At 46.1% G+C, this 27,343-nt stretch overlaps 1 protein-coding gene across 21 annotated transcripts in view; it reads left to right on the top strand.

Annotated features, from left to right (window-relative positions):
* NRXN1 (neurexin 1) overlaps positions 1-27,343 on the top strand; it is a 683,270-nt gene that overhangs the window by 332,208 nt on the left and 323,719 nt on the right. For 13 of the 21 annotated variants that reach the window (XM_038751823.1, XM_038751812.1, XM_038751833.1 and 10 more), the window contains 3 exons: positions 3,566-3,769; positions 5,887-5,913; positions 21,401-21,523. In XM_038751823.1, coding sequence (XP_038607751.1) covers positions 3,566-3,769; positions 5,887-5,913; positions 21,401-21,523 — 354 coding nt within the window. The remainder of the gene's footprint in view (positions 1-3,565; positions 3,770-5,886; positions 5,914-21,400; positions 21,524-27,343) is intronic. The other 8 variants (XM_038751829.1, XM_038751832.1, XM_038751826.1 and 5 more) reach the window with 1 other exon arrangement.

Genomic DNA, 27,343 nt, shown 5'->3' with positions numbered 1-27,343 from the left:
AGTAAATGCAACCGATTGATTGACATTGGGCATCTGTGCCAAGCTCGCCCAAATACTGAGGGCCTGGGAAGGTGCCCAGTTGTATTTTCACAATCACAGCATGCAAAACGCACTCATCAATTCCATCTCACCATCGGCAGGATCAGTTTCCAACCTGAAGTTGAAGATGACACTACTGACAAAGTCCTATCCTTTTTCTAGACTTTAAACTCATTTTTTAGGCTATTTGTTAAGCCCTTATTATGCGCCAGGCACTACAGTAAGTGCTGGGGTAGATACAAGCTCATAAGCACTTAGTACAGTGCTCTGCACACAGTAAGCACTCAATAAATGTGATTGAATGAATGAATCAAACTGGATACAGTCCTTGTCCCACATGGAGCTCACAGTCTTAATCCCCATTTTACAGATGACATAACTGAGGCATAGAGGAAGCGAAATGACTTGCCCAGGATCACAGGCAGCATGAGAAGCAGCATGGCTCAGTGGAAAGAGCCCAGGCTTAGGAGTCAGAGGTCATGGGTTCAAATCCCAGCTCTGCTAATTGTCAGCTGTGTGACTTTGGGCAAGTCACTTAACTTCTCTGTACCTCAGTTACCTCATCTGTAAAATGGGGATTAAGACTGTGAGCCCCACATGGGATGACCTGATCACCTTGTATCTTCCCCAGCGCTTAGAACAGTGCTTTGCACATAGTAAGCGCTTAAAAAATGCCATTGTCATTATTATTATTATTATTATTATTATCACACAACAGACAAGCAGCAGACCTGGGATTCGAACCCAGGTCCTTTGGACTCCCATGCCCAGGCTCTATCAACTAGGCCGGTCTGTTTCTTGTCGTGGGCAGGGAATGAATCTACTGACTTTGTATTGTCCTCTCCTCAGAGTTTAGCACAGTGCTGTGTGCAAGTAAGCGCTCAACAGATACCCCTGATTGATTGTGTGTGCAGGCGTGGTGGAGTAAGCTGAGGTGACACGGCCACACCGCCACATTTGTGTGCAGTCACGTTTGCAGCAGACCGCTCCAACAACATCACCTTCACGTGTCAGAATTTGATTTAATTCTTGTCCACGTGTCACACACTTCACTCTGTGCACCTCTCTCCTCTTCTCCTCAATTGAACACTGACTCTAATTATGATGAACCACTTAGCCCCTCAACTTGTGGCTTTGTCTTTGAGTTGTGTACTCGTGAAGAATTGTTTGCAACTTACCCCCCCCACACACACACACACACAACACCACAGGCCTTAAGGTTTTCACCCCTTGTTTGAGCTCATCACAGCTATTATCCGGAGAATGTGAAAGGTCAACTTCACCCATCTAGAGGGGCTTTGTGGTTCACCAAAAACATGGACTAAGTCAAACACCCGTGTTTTTCTTTTGGAGCAGGCCTGTGTGGGTTTGGTGTCAAGACAAGGTTTTTTCAGCTAAAATATGTATATATATTCTATATATATATATATATATTTATATATGTATGTATGTATGCACATACATACTTTATGTATATATTTGTATTTATATATTTATACATGTTAATATATTTATATTATATTAATACATTATATTGATATATTATATTCATATATTTATCTATAAAGAATGAATATAGCTAAATAAATACACATGAATAAATAAATAAATAAATAGCAGATATATATAAATATATAATAATGTGTATCTGTTATTTATTTTTGTATGCGTATTTATTTATTTATTTATTTATTTATGTTCATTCATTCAATCATACTTATTGAGGGCTCACTGTGTCCAGAGCCGTCTTTCTCCCCCTCAGGACTATGAGCTTGTTGTGGGCAGGGAATGTGTTTGTCGATAAAGCGTACTCTCCCAAGTGCCTAGTACAGTGCTCTGCACATAGTAAGCTCCCAATAAATACGATTGAATGAATAGGAGGAAGTAATAGAGTACAAATCAGCCAATCAATCAATGGTATTTATTGAGCGTTTACTATGTGCAAAGAGAAGACACAGTCTCTACCCTCAAAAATCTAACAGTTTTCCGGGGGAAGGTTTGACGTAAAATCATTCGGAAATGCAAGTAATAAATGCTGTTATCCCCCAATCCTATTTTCCCACCCTTCTGCATCACCCTAAGTATTGAAATACTCACCCCATGCCCCACTTCAACACTTAGGTAAACATATTAATTTTTTTATGATATTTGGTATTCAGCACTTAAAGCACTGTTCTAAGTGCTGAGGTAGATACGAGCCAGTCAGGTTGGACAAAGTCCCTGTCCCATGAGGGGCTCACAGTCTCAATCCCCATTTTACAGATGAGGTAACCAAGGCCCAGAAAAGTGAAGTGACTTGCCCATAATCCCACAGCAGACAAGTGGAAGATGCGGTATTAGAACCCAGGTCCTTCTGATTCCCAGGCCCGGGCTGTAGCCACCAGGTCATGCTGCTTTTCTTGTAATACCAATAATTTATTTTAACGTCAGTCTCCCCTGTTAGATTGTAAATGCCTACGGGACAGAGATCAGATCCTCCAAATCTAGTATATTGTACTCTCCCAGACATTCAGTACAGTACTTGCCACATAATAAGCGCTCAATATATACCACTGATTGTTTGGAGACTTCCCAGACTGAGCCCCCTTTTTCCTCTCCTCCTCCCTAACCCCCCGCCCTACCTCCTTCCCCTCCCCACAGCACCTGTATATATGTTTGTACAGATTTATTACTCTATTTATTTTACTTGTACATATTTACTATTCTATTAATTTTGTTAATGATGTGCATTTAGCTTTAATTCTGTTTGTTCTGACGACTTGACACCTGTCCACACGTTTTGTTTTGTCGTCTGTCTCCCCCTTCTAGACTGTGAGCCCATTGTTGGGTAGGAACTGTCTCTATACATTGCCGACTTGTACTTCTCAAGCGCTCAGTACAGTGCTCTGCACACAGTAAGCGCTCAATAAATATGATTGAATGAATGAATGGAGGGAGCTTGTCAGGCACCACTTTCTCTGAGACATCATCCATCCAATATCTCCGTGCAGATGGTGGGTTCTCTTCGTCCATCCCCATCCCTCTTCTCTTTCTCCCCAATCCAGCTCCATACCAGTAGTCAACATTACCGTTCTCGCAACTATCGTAGCAGGGAATGATCGTTCACCCTTTCATAGGAAATTCCAGTCATGCACAGTTGCCCAGCTTTTCTGGATCCAAAGCCTCATTTCTAAGCCCCCTGACCCGCAGTAGAGATATCTAATGGTAGAGGTACTTATTAAGTGCTTACTCTGTCCAGGCACTGTACTGAGCGCTGGAGGGGTGATAGAGAGAAATCGGGGTGAGCACAGCCTCTGTCCCACGTGGGGCTCCATCATGAGGGATTTAAGGAGCAGCCTCCCCTTCTCCTCCAGGAGCAGCGAGCCTTAATTTCCATGGCTCTTTGTGGGCAGGGAATGTGTACGGTTCTTGTCATATTGCATTCCCCCAAGCACTTAGTACGGTGCTCTGCATACAATTAGGGCTCAATAAATGTGATTGAATGAGTGAAGGAACGAAAAAATGAATGTTTTCCCTCCTTCGGCAGAGGCGACCGTCCTGAGCTACGACGGGAGCATGTTCATGAAGATTCAGCTCCCGGTGGTGATGCACACGGAGGCGGAGGACGTGTCCCTACGCTTCCGGTCTCAGCGGGCCTATGGCATCCTGATGGCCACCACCTCCCGAGAGTCCGCCGACACCCTCCGCCTGGAGCTGGACGCCGGGCGCGTCAAGCTAACTGTCAACCTAGGTAACGTCTCCCCTCCCCCCTCTCACTGGACTAACACTCTCACTTTGGGCTCGTTTGATTTTTGCTTGCCGACATTTACCGAAAAGCCTGTTGCCATGAAAACTTTCACGTCTTCTTTTTGGAATCCCATTCCACTCATTCAGAATCCATTGACGTTTAGTCTCCTTTTGTTTGGTTTTTGAATTTCTGGATTCTTTTCGTTTTCTACTAACCCAACCTACTGTATCGTAATCCATACCACCGAGGGGCCCCAGAAAGAGAAGCCCGAAGCTGGGATCAAGGGGGCAGTTAGCATAGAACCAAAAGAGGTCCTTCACAAATAATGATGATGGCATTTGTTAAGCGCTTACTATGTGCAGAGCACTAAAGCAAAAATCCACCTCGGCCCTGGGAATCGGCGATGGTGGTCAGCGGGAGAATCACCTCTGACCTCTGGGACGTGGGCCGATCGGCAGGTCGACCCGCCGGTTAGCGAGCCAAGGGCCCGGATGTCCTTACCGTCCTCACCTCGATTTCTCCACCGGGAAATATCTGGGGGTGGGTGCCCTCCACCGACGGGGCTTCTCTTTCGGAGGATTCGCTCACCATGGTGGTCCCCCATCATCTCTGTTCGACTTACCGTGCGGTGGTGTTTTTGCCCTCCAAAGATAACCCACAACCCTTCAATGCCCAAAGTCTGCGACCCTGAGCGAACAGTCAAGCGAACACCAAAGGCACAGGCTCTTCCACAGAAACAGAAAGCGGCGCTTGCATTAAAACCGAGCGCCCGGGGTGTCGGCTCAAGACCCCCTCCTCCAGAACACCAAATGGGCAGGTCCATCCCGACACCGCGAGGGAGGGAGCCCACAGAAAACAGACTTCGAAGAGTAACAGATGTTACCTTTAACCCCCAAAAGGCCGGGTGGTCCCTGAGGCACCATCAACTTTCCCAATTCTCAGATCCTTCCCCTCACCCCAGGATACAGGACCTCCCCCCTCCCCTCAAAGGGGGGCTTCACAGGGACAGGAAACAGGGCATCCCCTCCTGGACTGCTGTCTCAGAGCTCTCTCCAGTGACCGACCGAGGTCCCTGAATACCGGCCGTGGCTATCCTCGGGCCCAGCCGACTGGCGAGCCAGGCTCAGCCATGCCTTTCTGTGGAAGGGGTCTGTGCCGAGCGTGCTCCCTGGCTGTTTGCAACCACTTTTCTGATGCGGTTGACGACACATGACAAACTCAGCTATATGGAAACAGAATCTAGCTTCCTTTTTCGGCATCGCTTCCCAAAGGCTGCATGAAGGGAGATCAACCACTAGCTGACCCAAACTCGCCCCCCGCCTCCCAACTCCTTTAGTAGCGCAGTCTCTCATCCCAGGAATATTTGGGGTCATCCTGAGCTAGATGATCGATTTCCGTAGTGATCCCACACCAAAAAAATAGAAGAAAAGAAATAAAAGGAAGGAAAATCAAGAGCGGCGAGAGCCCCTTAATAACCTGGCTGGCTCTCAGGAGGGGAACCTGCTCTCGTAGTGAGAGGAAAGAGAGCTCCCCTCATGCCCCCCAGTTTTCTTTGGCTTCTCACCCCCGCCCACCAGGAAGACGTGGAAAATCTGGTCCCCAGACTCTCCCCAGCCCCCCATCAGAGGAGGGAAAAATCCCCAAGGCCTTGAGAAAAAGAACCGCATCCCTAGAGATCCCCTCAGCCTCGGCGGGATGGCAGGAAGCAGAGGTCCAGAATGTTTGACCCTAGCCGGGCCTGCCCATCCCCATTGTGACAGAGCAACCTTTCAACCCCACTGAGACCCTGTGACCTGTTCTGTCACAGATGGGGGGGACACGCGGCAGCCAGGTTACGGCCACCATCGAGGACCACGACAGAACGGTCTCCGCGCTTAGATTTGTCGCCATGTAGCTCGGTTTGAAATTGGCCACTGGTTCCCGACCTCCGATTGTCCTTTCTTAATGGTGCAGTCTTTTGGCAATAATTCCGGGGGTCCCGGCAGTATGTAAAGAACAACAGATCTGGCCACATTTGCATGTGTCTGTCCCCGGAAGGGTGGACTGTGATTTTATTGGTTGTCTGCAGCTGTTACCTTGAAGGATAAATTTTCATTTTTCATCTATTCTTCCCCATCTAGACTGTATCAGGATTAACTGTAATTCCAGTAAGTGCCTATTCAAAATTTCTAAACTGTTATTCCTCCATTTTCAAGTGATGTAAGCTAGATTTGTTTTTGTTTTTTTTCCAGAGCAAAAAAACTAAAAAATAAAGAGAGCAAGTGATGCGTAGGGGATGCAAACACCTTTTAGCTCAGTTTTCAGGTTTAAAGGGCCATCAAATGGGAGTAAAAATTCATTATGAACCGGGGCGTCACAGTACCACTCTCCAAGGGTGATCCCAAATTTAAGGGAGGAGGAAAAGTGACCAAATTTCGGAAACTGGAGATGGCAGAAAACCGGGCCTGTTTCTGAACAGGTTCTGGGGCAACTGGATTGGAACTCAGCACTGGAGACCCTCAATCAGAATCTGTGGGAGAAATTTGGATGTAACCACCTGCTTCTTCCCCTCTGCCTTCTAAGGACAGCTCCCTCAAACACCTTAAATTTCCTTAGCTTGGGCCGTCTTCCATATTTATCCTTCTGAAAGTGACCTGTTTGGTTCAAGAGGCTAAATCGGAATTCTGAAGGTTTAAAATTTATCTGAAGAGTTTTCCAAACCTGCAAGCGCCATCTGCATGGTGAATTTTTACCCCCAACCATATATCTGGGAGAAACTTTAAATTCGCGAAGTCACTACTTGACCGCTATGTCAGCGAAGCAGCCTGCAGTGGCATAGCGTGGAATGTATCTGATGTGAGGTGATTTATCCTGAAATGGAATCAGGACTGTGATGTTATTTTGACTCTGGGGAGCTACAAGATCTGTTAAATAGTTTTTTCTTTTTTTTTTTTTAGTTTTCTCGCCCCTCCTCCCAGGTTTTGTTGACGAGTTTAAGGGATGTTGTAAGGTCTCTTATCACAGCCCGTAATAATAATAATAATAATAATGGCATTTGTTAAGCACTTACTATGTGCAAAGCACTGTTCTAAGCGCTGTGGGGGGGATACAAGGTGATCAGGTTGTCCCACGTGGGGCTTAAAGTCACAATCCCCACTTTACAGTTGAGGGAACTGAGGCTCCGAGAAGTTAAGTGACTTGCCCGAGGTCACACAGCAGACATGTGGAGGAGCTGGGATTTGAACCCATGACTTCTGACTCCAAAGCCCATGCTCTTTCCACTGAGCCACACTGCTTCTCTAGCAGTGTTGACAGCCGCTCGTCTTTCACTCAACAACGCGCAGGCATCATTGGTTATAATCTCAGAAAGGAGAGGCATTGAATAGGCAGCAATGCATAGATGAATAGGGCCCAAAGTGAAATAAACAGTCCACTCTCAAACAGACAGTTTTAACCTGTATGGGATATGAGCACTTCTGATGTAAAAGCCAAACAGCTAATTTCCCCTCACACCCCCTAAATTGTCTTCACAAGATAAATCAGTCTGATTTCCACAATTAAACGTTAGGTGTAATCATAATAATGATAAGCTCTTACTAGGTGCCAAGCACTGTAGTAAGTGCTGGGGTAGATACAAGATCATCAGGTCCTACATAAAGCTCACAGTCTAAGTAGGAGGGAGAATAGGGATTCAAACTCCATTTGGCAGATGAGAGAAGTGAGGCACAGAGATGTCAGGGGACTTGCCCCAGGTCTCTCACAGCAGGCAAGTGGTGGAGGCAGGATTAGAACCCAGGTCCTCTGATTCCCAGGTCCCTCCAATAGACATGCGGCTCCCTCAGTTTGAGAAGAACCCAGCCTGCTCACCTCTGGCCTCAGCCACACAACCAAGGAGGCTCCTCGGAGTAGACACTCAGGATTTCCACCACCATCCAGTGGCTGGCGAGCAGCATGTTTTGCAGCAGAGAAAATGGCTTTTCTGCCCAGCCCAACCACAGGGCTTTAATCCCACCTGATTGGCCCAGTTGCCATGACAATGGAGATTCTCCTAAAGCGTCTTCTCTCTGAGGGCCCTCTCTTCAAGAAGGCAATTTGCGATGGGAAATTTCTTGATTCCCCAAGGATCGAGGGACTGTTATTGTCTGCGGGTGAGTATCCCTTTTCCAGTCGTGCCATGACGTTTGAGTAACTTCATATCCCTCCTGGAGGAATGGCCAGAATGAACTTTTTGAATTTTCCCACGTTTAGCAAGTTCAGTAGTCTCTGAACATGAGCGGATATTGACTTTACCACAACAGCCATGTCTGTGGAACAGAGCCACGAAAGTATCTTGTCTTCATAACCCAGGATCTCTTCGGTCTTTCCAGCTGTTCTTACCCTCCTTCATCTTTAGAGTTTCAATTTCTAGTAGTGTCCCTGAATAGACACTTTACTCCACGATCCATTGGTGGTTTTACACACTGCAGGAGAATTCTCTACTGGCTCCCTTGTTTTTTTCCCTTCTCAGTTTTTTCCCACTCCATCACTCACTCCCTTCCATTTCTCTCTGTCTTTCTCTCTCTATGTATCTGCTAGTCTCTGCATCTTTCTCTGTGTCTTTGCCTTTATCTTTCTCCCTCAGTCATTCCCTGAGTCTCTGTCACTGCCTGTCTCTGTCTCCTTTTTCTGTGTGCTTGTCTACTACTCTCTCCCTTTCTTCTTTCTGTTTATCCCCACCTCCTTCCTTTAGCTCTCCTTCTTCAATTTACTTCTTTCTTCATGTTGATTTCCTTCACCGGTGGATTTCTTTTTCGAACAGAAAATGTGTTCCCCCAAAAGACTTTAAGACGTTCTTTGACTCTCCAACACTTCCCCACTCCCCACGCACAGAGGCAGATTTTCAAATGGGCCACCCTTAGGCCACGGACAACCCATCTTTCTTTCAATCGTAACGCAGCAGTCTCAGCATTGTGGATTCTCACCCTTATCTGTTTTTGTGAGAGAAAAGGCGGGGACCATGGAGAATGGTTAGAGAGAATTTTAGATGGCGGGTTGTCCCTTGGGGGTGTGGGTACAGACAGGGATGGGGGGCAGCATGCACGAAAATATGTCATCCAAGGCAGTGACCCTGTGGGTCAGTGTTGCACTGCATGCTCACACACACACACACACACACACTCACAAACACACACACCAAGCTCTTGCCCTCCTGCAGTGTGAGGAAGAAGAGAGCATCTCCCTACTGATTGGCTCCCTTAGCTCTGCCTTGGGGAAATCAATTCTGACAGTGAACTGAAGCCGGCGAACCAGCAGCAAACAGATCAAGTTGAAGACACATTTGATTGTTAAAGAAGAGGCTGAGGAAGCATTCTGAGAGAGAACTCTTCAAGTCACCATGGAGGAATGGAAATCATCAGGTCACCCGAGAGCCATCTTCAACTCCATCCTGTCTTGAGTTATGGCCATTCACAGAGGGTGGTGTTGATGATGACGATAGTGGTGTTGGCTAAATGCTTGCTAAGTGTCAACACTGTGCTAAGCACTAGAGTAGATACAAGATAATCTAGTTGGACACAGTCCATGCCCCTCATGGGATGGTCTAAAGCAGCATGCTGTACCCGTCACCACAGTCTTCAAAATCTTCCAATTGTTGGCTTTTCCCCTGCCCACAAAGCCAGAACTTCTGTCGAGTAGGGCTCCTCGTCTAAGCGGGAGGGAGAACAGATATTAAATCCCCATTTTACGGATGAAGAAATTGAGGCTCAGAGAAGTGAAGTGAAACTGTTCAGAAATAAAAAAAAATCCCTCTATAAATCTAAATTGCCTAGTCACCTTTTCTCTGTGCTTGGTGATTCAGGGCAAAGCCAAGGTGACCATAGGAAAAACATAAGTATAATAGGAAATCTTGAAAGATTCCAACCCCTGAACCTGTGGCTGCTGACCAAAATCCATTTAAAAGTATCAGAGACACTCTGGGCCTAGAGGTGATGTCAGTAGGGAAGTAAGAATCAATCAATCTGACGGATTGATTGTTTGATCTGGAGGAACAGGGTAACAACGTCTTCGATGAAAGCACTTCAAACAAAACCTTACGTTTGGGGTGGTTCCTCCAGGGGTACAAAAATCCATAGTTTCCATTTCTGAAATCCTACTCAGTGGTATTTAGTGAACGCTTACAGAGGACTGAGTTAAGCACTTGGGAGAATGCAACAGAGTTGGTAGACATGATCCTTGTTGGAGTATTCCTAAAATCTAGGGGTGGGAACAAACAATAAAATCAATTACAGTGAAAGGAAGCAATGAAGTATAAGGATATGCACCAATGGCATTTATGAAGCACTTTTTCGATGCTGGACATTATTCTGAGCCCTTGGGAATGTACAATAGAAGGGAAACACGTACTTCTCTCCCTTGAGGAGCTTGCGCTTTACCAGGACAGTGTAATTTCTTCAAAGTGGCTGCGATTTATCCACCTCAGGATTTCCTACCATTAGGAACGTTTCTCTTTTTCAGTATTTATTCGTTTATATTCCATCTGCCTGTCTCCCCCACTAGAATATATAAATGTGGTATTCGTTAAGCACTTACTACATGACAGGTGCTGAATTAAGCACTGCGGTAATAATAATAATAATAATGGCATTTATTAAGCGCTTACTATGTGCAAAGCACTGTTCTAAGTGCTGGGGAGGTTACAAGGTGATCAGGTTGTCCCATGGGGGGCTCACAGTCTTCATCCCCATTTTACAGATGAGGTAACTGAGGCCCAGAGAAGTTAAGTGACTTGCCCAAAGTCACACAGCTGACAAGTCGCGGAGCTGGGATTTGAACTCATGACCTCTGACTCCAAAGGCCATGCCCTTTTCCACTGAGCCCCGCTGCTTCTCCCTGTCCCACATGGGACCCAAAGTCTTAATCCCCCTTTTACAGATGAGGTAACTGAGGGAGAGAGAAGTGGAGTGACTTTCCCAAGTCACACAGCAGACAAGTGGCAGAGCAGGGATCGGAACCCAGGTCCTTCTGATTCCCCAGCTCATGCCCTATCCCCAAGGCCATGCTGCTTCTCCTAAGCCATGCTGTTTCTTACTCCCTGTGGGCTGGGAATCTGTCTACCAACTCTGTAATATTGTATTCTCCCAAAGACTTAGTACAGTGCTCTGCGCAGAGAAAGTGCTCAATAAAAATGATCGATTGATTATTTGCTGCAGGCAGTGACACCATGGAGCTGCCATCTTCTCCCTATTAAGAAACCCACCCACAGTTCCAATGCATGTATCAAACTTGATCCCACCTTTCCAGAATGCATTTTTCTGTCTTCATACCGATGGCATTTACTAAGCATATGCTCTATACCAAACGCTCAGCTAACAGCAGTGGTAGATGCAAGATGATCAGATTTTAGACACAGTCTCTGTCCCCCAAATAGTTCGTGGTCTGAACAGCAAGGCGAGCTACCATCTTGTCTCCATTCTGCAGAAGAAGTAACTGAAGCACAGAGACTTAAAGTGTCTTAGCTGGCGTCACACAGCCGGCAACCGGCAGAGCCACAATTCGACACCTAGGTGCCTTGACTCCCAGCGACGATGCTTCCGTCCGTTGAAAGGTGAACTTGCCCATCATTCTGAATCGTTCACAGGCTTCAAATAAGAGAGGCTTTACCTGACGACAAGAAGTCCACAACACAGGAGCCCAGATCTGAGCTTGATTTAAATCACACCTTTGTGGAGGCTGGAATGCCATACTTCACTCGCTACCATTTCTAAGCATTCGACGCAAAGGACGTTCAAAGTGAAAGTCGGGGCTGTGCGGTACCCAACATCTTGTGAAGCAGACTTGGGAATTGTTTTGAGCGAAGACCCAAACTCTCTGTGGGACTTTGATGCCTGAAAATACTGGCTCCAACATTATGCTTTCCTGTCACAGTCTTCCATTAAGAAGCACGTCAGCTCCCATCTAGACTATAAGCTCCTTGTGGGCCAGGATCGTGTCAACTAACTCTATTGTATTGTACTCTCCCAAGCACTTCATTGAGTCCCAAGAGCTTAATACAGTGCTCTCTGCACACAGTAAGTGCTCAATAAATTCCAATGACTGATTGATTAGCAATCTAAAGACACAAGTAATAATAATGTTGGTATTTGTTAAGCGCTTACTATGTGCCAAGCACTGTTCTTAGCACTGAGGTAGAAACAAGGTGATCAAGTTGTCCCACGTGGGGCTCACAGTCTTCATCCCCATTTTACAGATGAGGTAACTGAGGCCCAGAGAAGTGAAGTGACTTGCCTAAAGCCACACAGCTGACAAGCCAACTTGTACTTCCCAAGCTCTTGGTACAGTGCTCTGCACACAGTAAGCGCTCAATATATACGATTGAATGAATGAATGAAAGTGGTGGAGCCGGGATTAGAACCCACAACTTCTGACTCCCAATCCCGGGCTCTTTCCACTAAGCCACGCTTCTTCTCTAATGGATCCTACTATCAATCCACAATATCCTGAACCTTTAAGAAGTCGGATCAATCGAGTTCTCAAAGGAAAAGTCAGAAAACTGTCGAGATCCTTCAGGAGGGGAGCGTGAAGAAATTTGGTCTGCAGCTCTCATCTTGCAATCACCAGGATCAAACCAGTAAGCGAAAGCACACTTAACTCTGGGGAATCCAGAGGATGGGAGCTAGCTACGACCTCCTCACCATCTTAAAGCCTGTTTCTCTGGCACTGAGATGCAGGTCAAAGCGATGGTAAAAGAGAGATGCAGAGGCTTGCAAGGTAAGTTCATAAAATGAAGGCAGGAAAACAATCCAAGAGATGCGAAAAATTGTTGATAGCAGTGATGGATTTGAGTTTTTCCATGATTTATAAAATGTTTAGCTCTACGAACTAGATGGACTAGCACCTAGGCAAGACAAAGGGATAAAATAATAATTGAAGCATTTGTTAAGCGCTTACTATGTGCCAAGCATCATGCAAAGCAATGGTAAGATACAGGATCATCAGTATGGACACAGTCCCTGTCCCACATGGAGCTCACAGTCAAAGGGAGATTTAAAAAAAGTAGAAAGCTTCACAGCATCTTTTCAATAATTTCAACACCTCAACAATTTAATTGATACATAATTTAAGCAATATATAGTTCTGATCTTTCAGTGATATAATTCTGAATCGTACGTTCAAATGGTCTTCTTCCCCTAGAAGTTGAGAGAGAATTAAGAATAAATTAAAAGCACTTGAAAAGATTTAGCATTCGATTCCATTGCTCAGAGCAGTAATATTAGGTGATGAATGGGCTCTCAAAGTTTTTCTTCTCAAAATAATGTCACAGTCCAAATTTCCCTTTCTGGGTTAATACCTATCTTTTCCATCAGATAATTGAATTTATCAATCAGGGTAGATCAGAGAGGGGGTATTGCAAAATCTTTTAGCAATGTATTGCCTTTATGTTCATTTTAACTCGGAAGTCAGAATATGATGTTTTTAAAAATGTTAAAAGGTGTGCAGCTTTCTTTTTGAGATGCATTTTCCACCACCTAGGGAACCGTCGTGTACCCGGTTTGGCTTAAATGGGCACAAGCAATGGTGAACCCCTCAACGCTCAGAACTTCTTCAGAAAAATATTTAATCACTGATTTCTTCCCCCGTTCAGAAAAGCATCTTCAAACCTATTTAACCTATGCCTTCCTATGTTCTAGGACAGCTCAACTGAACATACAAGACACCACGACTTTATTTCCACCCTGAGGTTGGTCCGGTGGGGAGAGCACTGCTCTGGCAAACGTGGGCAAAGGCCGCCAGTGCCCTTTGCAATGTGCTATCCCCCCTGCCCACATAATTGCTCACTGCCCTGTGTATGCCAGTGCCAGCCACTAGCACTAGAATCAATTCCTCAGCTCTTGTTTTCAATCCTGATGTCTCAGGTCCAAGACTACCAATCCTTCCTGTCAGGAGACAATCAGTTTTTTGTTTGTTTTTCCGGTATTCGTTAAGCACTTATTAAATGCCCGACACTGTGCTAAGCACTGGAGTAGATACAATCTAATCAGGCTGGATGCCCATCTGAGGCTCACAGTCTTCATCCCCACTTTACAGATGAGGTAACTGAGGAACAGAGAAGTAGAGTGACTTGCCCAAGGTCACACAGCAGACAAGGGGAGGAATAGGGATAAGAACCCTAGTCCTCTAACCCCCAGGCCTAGGACCTTTTAGACTGTGAGCTCACTGTTGGGTAGGGACTGTCTCTATATGTTACCAATTTGTACTTCCCAAGCACTTAGTACAGTGCTCTGCACATAGTAAGTGCTCAATAAATACGATTGATGATGACGATGATGACCTTTGCACTAGCCCACGCTGCTTCTCATCCTTTGAAGAAATATTGATACATTTAAGATTTCTTTCCCCTCCAGTTTTTAATTTTACGAGATTTAGAGCAGAGAAGAAAAAGTAAGCTGAGGGAAATAATAGTCACATCATTGTTAACTTTCCCAAAGGGTTGAAGAAGTTGCCGAGGGCAGGATTTTCTTTTCTCATAAATAAAGACTAATCCAGCTTTGGTCAACCCTTGATTCCTGAGGAGGCGTCTCTCACACATCATCATCAGCATCATCAATCGTATTTATTGAGCGCTTACTGTGTGCAGAGCACTGTACTAAGTGCTTGGGAAGTACAAATTGGCAACATATAGAGACAGTCCCTACCCAACAGTGGGCTCACAGTCTAAAAGGGGGAATCACACATCAGGCTTGTTTGCTAAAAAAAAATCACTGCTACCTGGAATTGATAGCTTGCTGGCTTTTTATCACTGGGTATTCAGGCCACAACACCTTAGTATGGTGCTAAGCGTTTAGTACAGTGCTCTGCACACAGTAAGCGCTCAATAAATATGATCGAATGAATGAGCACCTCCCTGGCTATTGTCTAATCAAGAACTCAAATGCGCGCACACACACACACACACACACACACACACACACACACACACACACACACACACACACACACACACACACACACACACACACACACACACACACACACACACACACACACACACACACCCCCGCCCCCCTTGAAATTCTTGAAAGGCAAATTCTAATTTCGATAGTGCCCTGGAGCTGATTAACCAGGAATGAAGCCATTCTAAATCAGAGCTGGTGTTCCTCTTCCCTCCTCTCACATTCAACTTTCTTTCTTTTAATTTCTATTCTTTCTCTCTTTCTTTCTTTTCTTTCTCTCTTTTTTCCTCTCTCTCTCCTTTTCTCACTTCTTCTCCCTCCCTGGATTATATTCACCCCAGACAGTGGGAACTGCAGAGAGGCTTCCAGCCCCCTACTAGAATTTTTTCCTAAATCCCATGCATGAAATAATGATTTTTTTATACCCAAAAAGCTCCTCTGATTCCACTGGCCACCATCTCTTCCCCACTCTTCATAGTTGTTACATTAAAATGAAGTCTAGGTTTCCTCTCAATGTGAACTTTGTCTTTTTTGATGGTATTTGTTAAGCCCTTTCTGTGGGACAAGCACTGTTCTAAGAACTAGGGTAGATATAAGGGTATTAGGATGGACATAGCCTTGTCCCACGTGGGGCTCACAGATTAGGTAGGAGGAAAGTAGGATTTAATCCCCATTTAACAAATGAGGAAACTGAGGGACAGAGAAGTGAAAAAGGTCTCACAGCAGATATGTGGCAAAGCTGGGCTTAGAGTCCAGATCCTCTGATTTCCAGGCCTGTGCTTTTTTTTTTGATGTTATTTGTTAAGTGTTTACTGTGTGCCAGACACTGTTCTAAGCACTGGGGTAGACACAAGCTAATCAGGTTGGGCACAGTCCCTGTCCCACATGGGGCTCACAGTCTTAATCTCCTTTTTACAGCTGAGGTAACTAAGACTCAGAGAATGAAGTGACTTGCCAATGGTCACACATCAGGCATGCGGTAGAGCCGTGATTAGAACCCAAGTCCTTATGACTCCAAAACCCATGCTCTATCCATTAGGCCACACTGCCCTGTGCCAGAAGTCTTGCATCTAGGCGGAACCATCACCCAGGCCATAGCTGACCCCCAGGAGCTGTAGGTCAGGGGCAGTTTGGTTCCTGGAGACATTTGATTTGGGTCTTGGCCCTTTAAGGGCAAACGGGCTCGTAATTGTCCCAATTCCTTGCCGCTGAGTTACTCCACCACAGCTGGGAAGAGTGGGTCGTTATCCACTCCCTTCCTGCACTCTTTCCCAACCGTCCTACTACCTGAGAATGCCAGGGAAGGTGCAGGAAGGACACCCAAGCCTTTGGCTCCATCAGTACCCCCCCAGGAAACAACTCTGCCTGTGAAGTTGGCACCACGTAGCTTGCATGCTGACTTTTTCCAGGCTGTGGCTGGGGGGTGGGTGGCAATGCTAGCTTCTGGGCAGGGTCGGCCCAGTTAGGGAAGAGAGAGAGAGGGAAAATGGGAAAGGAAATGGGAGGCAGGATCTGCTCCATCATCCAAAGGAGGCCTTTGGGGTGAGCAGGCAGATGTGATTCTAGGGTGTGGGGATGTTCACTCCGAAGGAAGTAAGTGGCAGATCGCTTACACGTAAGACAATTCTTTTGATGTTTACTACCTCCCCTCCTCTCAGGGGCTCTGCTAGGTTCCTTGGAAAGATGAGTGTCTTAGTCAATTGTATCTATTAATCAATTGTTAGGTGCAGAGTACTGTACTAAGTGCTTGGGAGAGTACAGTAGACTTGTGGACAGGGAATGTTACTGTATTGGATCATATTTTCTCAACTGCTTAGTAGAGTGCTCTGCACACACCAAGTGCTCAGTAAATGTTTGAATAAATAATAATAACGGTATTTGTTAAGTGCTTACTATGTGCAAAGCACTGTTCTAAGCGCTAGGGGGATACAAGGCGATCAGGTTGTCCCACGTGGGGCTCACAATCTTAATCCCCATTTTACAGATGTGGTAACTGAGGCACAGAGTTGTTAAGTGACTTGCCCAAAGTCACACAGCTGACAAGTGGCAGAGCTGGGAGAGCTTATAGTCTAGAGGATGTTAAGCAGCCCTTGGGTCTAGGGCCAAAGATGGAGGGCAGTTCTGTCAGCAGAGCCCTTTCTCTTGCTGTCTACACTCCAGGCCACAAACTTGTGATAGTAATGGCCCCGATTGGCAGAGGTGCTCTCCAAATGGTGGCTTTGGTATTTGCTTCCAGAGAAGACCCTTGACCCAGTGCTTAGTACATTGGCTGGCACCAAGTAAATGTTTAACAAAAACCATAAAAAAGAAGAGCAAGGGGTTGTTATCTCTAATCTCCCAGGGTTTTTGCAGGTGAGAGAGAGCTCAAACTCCAGCAAGCAAGTGGTGGAGCTGGGATTTTGAAGCCAGAAAAGCAGCATGGCCTATTGGAAAGGGTATAATAATAATAATGGTATTTAAGCACTTACTATGTGTCAAGCACTGTTCTAAGCACTGGGGTAGATACAAGGTAAGCAGATTGTCCCACATGGGGCTCATAGGCTTAATCCCCATTTTACAGATGAGCTAACTGAAGCACATAGAAGTGTAGTGACTTGTCCAAGGTCACACAGCTAAGTGGTGGAGCCGGGATTAGAACCCACGACCGCTGACTCCCAAGCCCATGCTCTTTCCACTAAACCACGCTGCTTCTCATGATCCATGGAGTCAGAAGACTTGGGTTCTAATTCTGGCTCCATTCTTGGTTTTCCTTCTCCAGTTGCAGAAACCCCAAAGAGGGATTAGTATTAGTTTGGAATCCCAGAACCATGCGTGTTTTTATTGGGAGATTATGTTGCATGGGTTCACTTAATCCATGCTTTTGATGGTGATGATGATTTTTGTTAAGCAATTGCTATGAGTCAAGCACTGTTCTAAGCATTCATTCATTCAATCATATTTATTGAGCACTCACTGTGTGCAGAGCACTGTACTAAATGCTTGAGAAGTACAAATTGGCAACATATCGAGATGGTCCCTACCCAACAACGGGCTCACACTGGGGTAGATACAAGATAATCAGGTTAAACATAGTACCTGTCCCACATAGGACTTACAGTCTTAATCCCCATTTTACAGATGAGCTAACTGAGGCACAGAGCAGTGAAACCAATGGCAGAGTCAAGGTTAGAACCCAGGACCTTCTGACCCCCAAGCCTGTGTTCTGTCCATTAGGTCATTCATTCAGTCGTATTCATTGAGCACTTACTGGGTGCAGAGCACTGTACTAAGCGCTTGGGAAGTACAAGTTAGCAACATATAGAGACGGTCCCTATCCAACAGCGGGCTCACAGTCTAGAAGGACTTAACTTCATTCCTTAAGGTCACGTTGCTTCTCTGGTGTAGCCCATTATTTTTTTTTTCTAGATGAAAGGAATCAAAAATGAGGAAAAGGGAGCGGATCTGGATCAAAATTGGGCTCATTTCAAAGCCTTCCACCATTAAAAGCGGTCTTTAACAATGCTTCTTAAAAAAAAAAATTAGAACAAAGAAAGAAAAGAAAATCCAGGCTGAAAAACAGCCACTTGGTGGCTGAAAAGCATTCTGATCCTTCCTCTCCCTTTTTACATTGTCATAGTTGCAAGCAGCTCTTTCGCTCAGCCCAAATTTGATCCCCAAACATTGGTACAAGTGCTTAGTACAGTGCTCTGCACACAGTAAGCGGTCAATAAATGTGATTGAATGAATGGTACACTACTGGCTAATGTGCCTCCCCAGTGGGTTTTTTAAATGATAATAATAATAATAATAATAATAATAATAATGGCATTTATTAAGTGCTTACTATGTGCAAAGCACTGTTCTAAGCACTGGGGATTACAAGGTGATCAGGTTGTCCCACGAGGGGCTCACAGTCTTCATCCCCATTTTAAAGATGAGGTAACTGAGGCACAGAGAAGTGAAGTGACTTGCCCAAAGTCATACAGCTGACAGTTGGTGGAGCTGGGATTTGAACCCATGACCTCTGACTCCAAAGCCCGGGCTCTCTCCACTGAGCCACACTGCTTCTCATGCTGCTATTTTTTTCTGGGTTGGAGTAGGTGGGGAGCGGGTTATGGTATTTGTTAGATGCTTACTATATGCCAAGCACTGTACTAAACACTGGGGTAGATACAAGTTAATCAGGCTGGTTACAGCTGTGTCCCACATGGAGCTCACATTCCAATATTAATTCCCATTTTACAAGTTGGGAATCTGAGGCCTAGAGAAATGAAGTAACTTGTCCAAGGCCAAATAGCAGCTACTTCCACTGAAGCGGCATGGCTTAGTGGAAAGAGCACGGGCTTGGGAGTCAGAGGTTGTGAGTTCTAATCCCGGCTCCGCCACATATCGGCTGTGTGGCCTTGGGCAAGTCACTTAACTTCTCTGTGCTTCAGCTACCTCATCTGTAAAATGGGGATTAAAACTGTGAGCCCCCTGTGGGACAACCTGATAACCCTGTATCTACCCCATCGCTTAGAACAGTGCTTGGCACATAGTAAGCGCTTAACAAATATCATCATTATTATTATTATTAACAGAGCGGGAATTAGAACCCGGGTCCTTCTGAATTCTAGGCCCAGGTTCTATCCCTTAAGGTGCACTGGTTCTCAGGGCCCGGCTTCCCTAACCTATTTTCAAAGCCCATTTTTTCTCTTCTCTGACCAATTCCGTTTGCCCTGCTGTTTTATCCCAGTGCCACAATAGGCCTTGGACCATCTTCACTGAAGTGTCAAGGCGTGGGATGGGATGGTTCTTCGCCAACCAGTTTGGGTGCCAAGACAGAAAATGTCACGTTTGTGATTAAAAGCTCCACGCGTCCCTCTCTGGGGTTTAGGAAGTATTTTCTTGGCTTCAGCTGACAGAAACCCTCTAACTATCCCCCTTGCTAATCTTCAAGGGGTGCTGACATGAATAAAGCCTCTACGTTTAATGTCTTTGTTGGAAAGCTCCAGAACACATTTATTTCATGGAGTAAAGGGGAAGTAATGTTAGGCTCTTTGAGTCTTCTAATCTCTCTCCTTCCCCAACTTTTTGCCCGGAGACTGTCTTTCTATTTGTCCTGCATTGATGACAGATTGCTATGGATGAAGGTGGAAATGGTTTCTGCTGTTACTGCTACTGCTGGAAAAGTTAGGGAGAAAGTTCTTGATACCAGTTAATCCATTTCTAAACTTGGGATCAAATCAATCAACTGTATTGAGCATTTACTGTGTGCAGAGCACTATTCTAAGCGCTTGGAAGAGAATATTATAGCAGAGTTGGTAGACACATTCCCTGTCCACAGGAGCTTATAGTCTAGTGGGGGAGACAGACAATACAAATGAATATTAGAAGCCCAGAAAGGCCAATATCACCCGATTCTTCTAAGTACCCATTCAGCAGCATTTATTGAGCACTTCTCAGCCTTTCCACCTTTTTTCCCCGTTATCCCCCTTCTGCCCACCCAACATCCAGCAGAATGTCACTTTCAAAGAGATTTTTCATTCAAGAAAACCCAAGGATTTTCTTTCCCTTCAGTTTACATTATTCATAGCTCTTTGATGTAGTAACAACCTGAGCTGCATTCCCTGGCTTCAACCTCTACTTTGAAGATGCATTTATCATAATAGTTGTGATATTTGTTAAATCCTTACCTTGGGCCAAGCACTGTAACATTTGCTGCAAAGTAAATCAGGTCAGATACAGTCTCTTTTCCACATAGGGCTCACAGTCCAAGAAGGAGGGAGAACAGGTATTGGATCTATATCATCACCATTAATGGTGTTTACTGAGTGCTTACTATGTGCAGAACACTGTACTAAGTGCTTGGGAGAGTACAGTTCAGCAGAGTTGGCAAGGCAGTTCCCTCTTCACAGCAAGCTTACAGATGAGGAAACTGAGGTACAATGAAGTGACTTGCCCAAGTGACTTGCCCATACAGCAGATCGGTGGCAGAGCCGGGATTAGAACTCAGGTCTTCTGATGCCCAGGCCCGAGTTCTTTCCACTAGAATGATGAGAGTTATGATGTGCACATAGCTATAATTCTATTTATTCTGATGGTTTTGACACCTGTCTGTGTGTTTTGTTTTGTTGTCTGTCTCCCCCTTCTAGACTGTGAGCCCATTGTTGGGTAGGGACTGTCTCTATTTGTTGCCAACTTTGACTTCCCAAGCGCTTAGTGCAGTGCTCTGCACACAGTAAGCGCTCAGTAAATATGATTGAATGAATGAATGCAGCTAAGGATCCTCAGATTCACTCAAGGAACTGATGATTATTGTAGGAGTATTGCTCATGTCTTAGGTTTTTATGCTCCCCAAGTTGAAGTTCAGGGCCAGAGAACAAAAAGACGAATACCATAAAGCCATCTGGTTCCACAACAATTGTCAGAAGACACCCCACTTTCCCACACCCTTCATATTGACTGTGCCCACTTAAGACAACCTAGGTCTCAGACCTTGACTTAGATAAGCGTGAATTACTTCGAGTGCTTCCCAAAACAGCACACCCGTATATGAGATGTCTGTGTTCTTGTCATTTTCCTCACCTGTGGCACCTCTAAGTGGGTTTCACATTGTTCCAGCGCATATCTCTCTGTTTCTCTCTTTCTCTCCCTTTCCCACCCCCTTCTCTTCCTCTCTCTCCCTCCCCCTCTCTCTGTTTCTCTGTGAGGTTCATTGGTTGACTGATTCAGAGTTTCCATAATGACTGTTTGGCATATTCTACAGGCAAAGGTCCTGAAACGCTTTTTGCTGGCTATAACCTCAATGATAATGAGTGGCACACTGTGCGTGTGGTGAGACGGGGGAAGAACTTAAAGCTAATGGTGGATGATCAGCAAGCCATGACAGGTAATGCGCATCTCTACGGGTACAAACACCCCCTTTCCCCACCCCATTCCCTCTACACGGGTGTCATGACATTGAGCTTAGCAGCTGGAAGTGGAGTAGGGGGCCAATGGAAAAATTATGGGTGGCTGCCCCAGAGGATCGCAGTAATCTTGTACATGATGGGTTATAAGAGGAAAAAGATTTGAGCGTCTGCAGTAACCTCTCTAACGTGAAGTTAGCGGTCTGTGACCTCTGTCATCATCACAAAATCCCTGCAGGTTTCCCGCTGACCCTCTTGGAAAACGATCACTAGGCTGGACGGTCCGGTGGTCTGACCCAGGATGGCATTGCTTCTAGCCTCGGGAAGCCATCGGAATGGCACCGCGGTTTGGCTCTGGCCCATGTGATAGACAAATGAATTTTCCCCTCTGGAGGTCTCAAACTTCCTCCCTAAATGATCATAGCATTGTGTTAGGATGCTTTGGTGTTTGTATTGTAACCCTTTAAGAACTTGGATACTCAGCCGAGCCCCAGAACGTATGTTCATATCAATCAATGGTGGTGGCAATAATAATTTTGGTATTTGTTAAGCACTTACTGCGTGCCAGGCACTGTACTAAGCGCTGGGGCAGATAAAAGCAAATCAGGTTGGATGCAGTCCCTAACCCACCTGGGGCTCACGGTCCTAATCCCCATTTTACAGATGGGTTTACTGAGGTCCAGAGAAGTGAAGTGACTTTCCCGAGGTCAGCCAGCAGACAAGTGGCAGTGCCAGGATTGGAACCCAGGTCCTTCTCACTCCCAGGCCTGTGTTTTATCCACTAACCACGCTGCCTCTCTAATGGTATTTGAGCGCTTATTGTGTGTACAGCACTGTACTAAGCACTTGGGGACAGTGGCACAGAGTTAGTAGACACAGTCCCTGCCAACAACAAGGTAGTACTTTGCCTCTCTCCCTACCTGTAATTGATTTTGATGTTTTTTCTCCCAAAGCTGACCTGAGCTTTGAGGATTTGATGCCCCTCCTTCCTTCTCTCCCTCTCTTTCCTTCCCTCCCTCTCTCCCTCCTTCCCTTCCTTTCTCCCTCCCTCTTTTCCTCTTTCCCTCCCTTTTCATCGCTCCCTCACTTTATCCCTCCTTCCCTCACTTTACCCTCCTTTCCTCCTTCTTTCCCTTCTTCATTTCCTCTCTTCCTTCTTCCCTCCTTCCCTCTCTCCCTCACTTTAACCCTCCCTCCCTCCTTCTTTCCCTCCCTCCTTCTTTCCCTCCCTCCTTCTTTCCCTCCCTCCTTCTTTCTCTCCCTCCTTCTTTCCCTCCCTCCTTCTTTCCCTCCCTCCTTCTTTCCCTCCCTCCTTCTTTCCCTCCCTCCTTCTTTCCCACCCTCCTTCTTTCCCACCCTCCTTCTTTCCCTCCCTTCTTCTTTCCCTCCTTTCTTCTTTCCCTCCCTTCTTCTTTCCCTCCCTCCCTCCTTCATAATAATGATGATGATGGTGCTAAGCAATATGCTAAGCAATGCTCTAATTGCTGGGGGATACAAGGTGATCAGGTTGTCCCACGTGGGGCTCATAGTCTTAATCCCCTTTTACAGATGAGGTAACTGAGACACAGAGAAGTTACGTGGCTTGCCCAAAGTCACACAGCAAAGCTGGGATTAGAACCCATGACCTCTGACTCCCAAGCCCGGGCTCTTTCCACTGAGCCACGCTGCTTCTGCTTCAGAGAGTAGAAGAGAGGCCAGCCCCTGCCCTCAGGAGCTTGCAATCTAATAGGGCTCTATCGTTGTCAAAAATAACACTCAGTGGGGAAAGATGACTGGGAAACGAAACAGGGAATTAATCAGTAGCGATCAGTACCTGGGACAGTGACGTTCAGTTGGAGAAGGCAACCGTGGAGCAAGGGAGATGCTGAAGAGGGCTCTGATTAGAGAAGCAGCGTGGCTCAGTGAAAAGAGCATGGGCTTTGGAGTCAGAAGTCACGGGTTCAAATCACAACTCCCCCAATTGTCAGCTCTGTGACTTTGGGCAAGTCACTTAACTTCTCTGTGCCTCAGTTACCTCATCTGTAAAATGGGGATTAAGACTGTGAGCCCGCCGTGGGACAACCTGATCACCTCGTATCCTCCCCAGCACTTAGAACAGTGCTTTGCACATAGTAAGCACTTAATAAATGTCATCGTTATTATTATTCCCCACTCAGCTTCGATTGATCGACTCAGCCTTCTGGAGGGCACAGAGAACAGCCCGGCCTGGCAATGTCGATGAAAAAGCCACATATTCATCCAGCCAGATAGGGACGTGACGGACCCCCTCCACCATTAGCAGTGGTTATTGGACAGTTACTTTGGGCAGGGCACTGTACTAGACGCTCAAGAGTACACCAACACGAAACATAGCAGGGGGAGCTAATCTAATGTTGTGGAAAGAAGCAGATCCAGCTTTTCAGAGGGATTAGAGTTGACTGGGGAAGAAACTAATAACAATAATTGTGTTCAAGTGCCTCCTGGGTGCCAAGCACTGTACCAACACTGAGGTAGACATGGGATCATCCAATAACACACAGTCCCTGCCCCACCTGGGGCTCATAATCTGTACTGAATCTCCATTTTAAAGATGAGGAGACTGAAGCCCAGAGAAACGACTTGCCCAAGGTCACACAGCAAGCAAGTGATGGTGAAACCAGGGTTATAACCCGTGTCCTCTTACCCCCAGGCCCATGCTCTTTCAACAAGGCCACATGGCCTAGTCATGGGTTCAAATCCCAGCTCCTCCAACTGTCAGCTGTGTGACTTTGGGCAAGTCACTTACCTTCTCTGGGCCTCAGTTCCCTCATCTGTAAAATGGGGATTAAAACTGTGAGCCCCCCGGGACAACCTGATCACCTTGTATCCTCCCCAGCACTTAGAACAGTGCTTTGCACATAGTAAGTGCTTAGTAATCAATCAATCAATCGTATTTATTGAGCACTTACTGTGTGCAGAGCACTGTACTAAGCACTTGGGAAGTACAAGTTGGCAACATATAGAGACGGTCCCTACCCAACAGTGGGCTCACAGTCTAGAAGGGGGGTAATAAATACCATCATTATTATTATTATTACTATTATGGCTTCCCCACCCCCCAGATGGGACGCAGAATCCCCCTACCCTGAAGACTTTGGGCAAAGTTTGTGTAGATCTATGTTTGGGTGAGGGTCCCATTTCTTTGAATGATTTTCCCTCCGGCTCCCCCTAATCAAGATGCAACACATGAATTCTGAAACTCTTGCCAGGGCAGCTGCATCGCTAATGGAGGATTAAACCCTGGCATAAATTCTAGGGGCAAAAGAATAAAACAAAAAAGCCGGCAGTTAATGCTCTCTTAGCCAGCGGTAATGGCTTTCAAGGGCCCATTTCCCCCCCCTCGATATGCATGCTTATTCGCCATTAGTGTCAGGGAGATTTATATACACGTATTTAAGGAACAGTAGGACTTATAATGCCTGTTTGTCACTGGGCCATGGGAGCTCCAACACTGCTTTACTACCTCTTTATTATTTATGTTCTGCACAGACACTCTATCCCGAAGATGTTAAGCGTAGAGTTTGCTACTAGTGTTCTTCTTCACTAACCGAGGCATTCATTTTGCTTTGGTTCAGAGCTCAGTCTGAGGACTCGCCCAAATTAGGAAAATGTTGGATTTGAGCGTATCCAACAAAATGGTAACGTTAGAAATAATCAGCGGTCTTGGGGTCTTGCGCTCGGCTGGATGCAAGAGAGCTAATATTTTTCAATGTGGGGGAGGGAAAAGATACTTTGAAAGGGAGAGGGAATGGGGTCTCCCCAAGTCCAGCCTCCTTGCTGCATCTAGGCTACCCTTCGAGCCGAGGGGACGGCGAGCAAAGCTGAGTTGGCTCACGCCCAATTCTATCTGAAATGGAAACACTGGGTGTCGTCATTGAGGCAGAAGAGGCTGGCAAGAGCCACCCGCCAGCAAAAATAAACAAGTCTCCTCAGCAATTAGGTCACCCCAGTCTCGACCGGTCGGAACAACGCGCCCATCCTTCAGCATGGCCTCTTCCGGCCTGCCGAGCTGTCTCTCTGTCCTTTCTAAACACAGACCTCCCCAACAAATGAGATGGGGGGGATGCTACCATTGAGGGTGCTATCTTCCCCAGGAGGGTGCCAAGAGGGGAGTCTCCTGGGCCAGGCTGACCCTGGAGCCGGGTGACAGAACAGAGAGCACACTCATTAAAATTTTCAATTACACCCAGGGGGGAGAGGGACCAGAGGGAACACAATCAGAATGCAGAACGGCCTTGATGGGTTGAAAGAGAAAGAGGATGAAATGTGACCCACAGTGTCTCGCTAAAAGAGAAGGAGCAACATGCTCTATGATGATGATTATGGTATTTGTGAAGCGCATACTTGTGCCAAGTACCATTCTAAGCGCTGGCGTAGATACAAGGTAGTCAGGTTGTCCCGCGTGGGGCTCCTAGTCTCAATCCCCATTTTACAGATGAGGTAACTGAGGCACAGAGAAGTGAAGTGGCTTGCCCAGGGTCACACAGCAGACAAGTGGAGGAGCCTGGATTAGAATCCATGTCCTCTGACTCCCAAGCCCGGGCTCTTTCCGCTAAGCCATGCTGCTTCTTCCCTAATACCAGGCTGGACAGGCAGGGTTCTGCTCCAATCAGTGACTGCCTAGTGGGTGCAAAGCACTGGACAAAGCACTTGGGAGAGTCCAGTATGACAGAGCTGGTAACTGACAATCCACCAGGAGCTGACAGTCTGTCAGTCAGTCAAAAGCATCATGGTGGAGAAGGGGGGCTGTAGACTAAATCCTGGGAGAACTCCCAAAATATATGCTGTGCTAGATGCTGTGCTAGGATGAATTTCCTAATAATAATAATAACAATAATAGTAATAATAATAATTATGGTATTTGTTAAACACTTACTATGTGGCAAGTAATAATAATAATAATGGCATTTATGAAGCACTTACTATGTGCAAAGCACTGTTCTAAGTGCTAGGAAGGTTACAAGGTGATCAGGTTGTCCCAAGGGAGGCTCACAGTCTTAATCCCCATTTTACAGATGAGGTAACTGAGGCCCAGAGAAGCGAAGTGACTTGCCCAAAGTCACACACCTGACAATTGGCAGAGCCGGGATTTGAACCCATGACCTCTGACTCCAAAGCCCAGGCTCTTTCCACTGAGCCATGCTGCTTCTCATAAGCAGCTGGTGTAGATACAAGCTAATCAAGTTGGACATAATCCCTGTCCCACATAGGGCTCTCAATCCCCATTTTCCAGTTGAGGGAACTGAGGCACAGAGAAGTGAAGTGACTTGCCTAAGGTCACACAGCAGACAAATGGCAGAGTCAGGATTAGAACCCAAGTCCTCTGACTCCCAAGCGCATGTTTTTTGCCTCAAAGCCACGCTGCTGCTTCTAGGCAGTGCTGGGGTAGATACAAGGTTGTCAGGTTGGACACAGTCCCTTTCCCACATGGGGCTCAGAGTCTTAATCCCCATTTTACAGATGAAGCAATTGAGGCACAGAGAAGTGACCCTAGATTGTAAGCTTCTTATGGGCAGGGAATGTGTCTGCTATATTGTTCTATTGTACTTTCCCAAGTGCTTAGTACAGTGCTCTGCTCACAGAAAGTGCTCAATAAATATGACTGACTTACTTGCCCAAGGTCACGCAGCAGACCGGTGGCAGAGCCGGGGTAAGAACCCAGGTCCTTCTTACTCCCAGGCCCGGGCTCTATCCACTAGGCTGGGCGCTTAGTACAGTGCTCTGCACACAGTAAATGCTCAGTAAATACAACTGAGTGAATGAATGAATGGATGGAGTGCATA

Source organism: Tachyglossus aculeatus, chromosome 9 (assembly GCF_015852505.1).
Source record: "Tachyglossus aculeatus isolate mTacAcu1 chromosome 9, mTacAcu1.pri, whole genome shotgun sequence".
Classification (NCBI taxonomy): domain Eukaryota; kingdom Metazoa; phylum Chordata; class Mammalia; order Monotremata; family Tachyglossidae; genus Tachyglossus; species Tachyglossus aculeatus.
The sequence above is the reverse complement of the archived record's forward strand: the minus strand, read 5'-3'. Positions and strand labels throughout refer to the sequence as shown.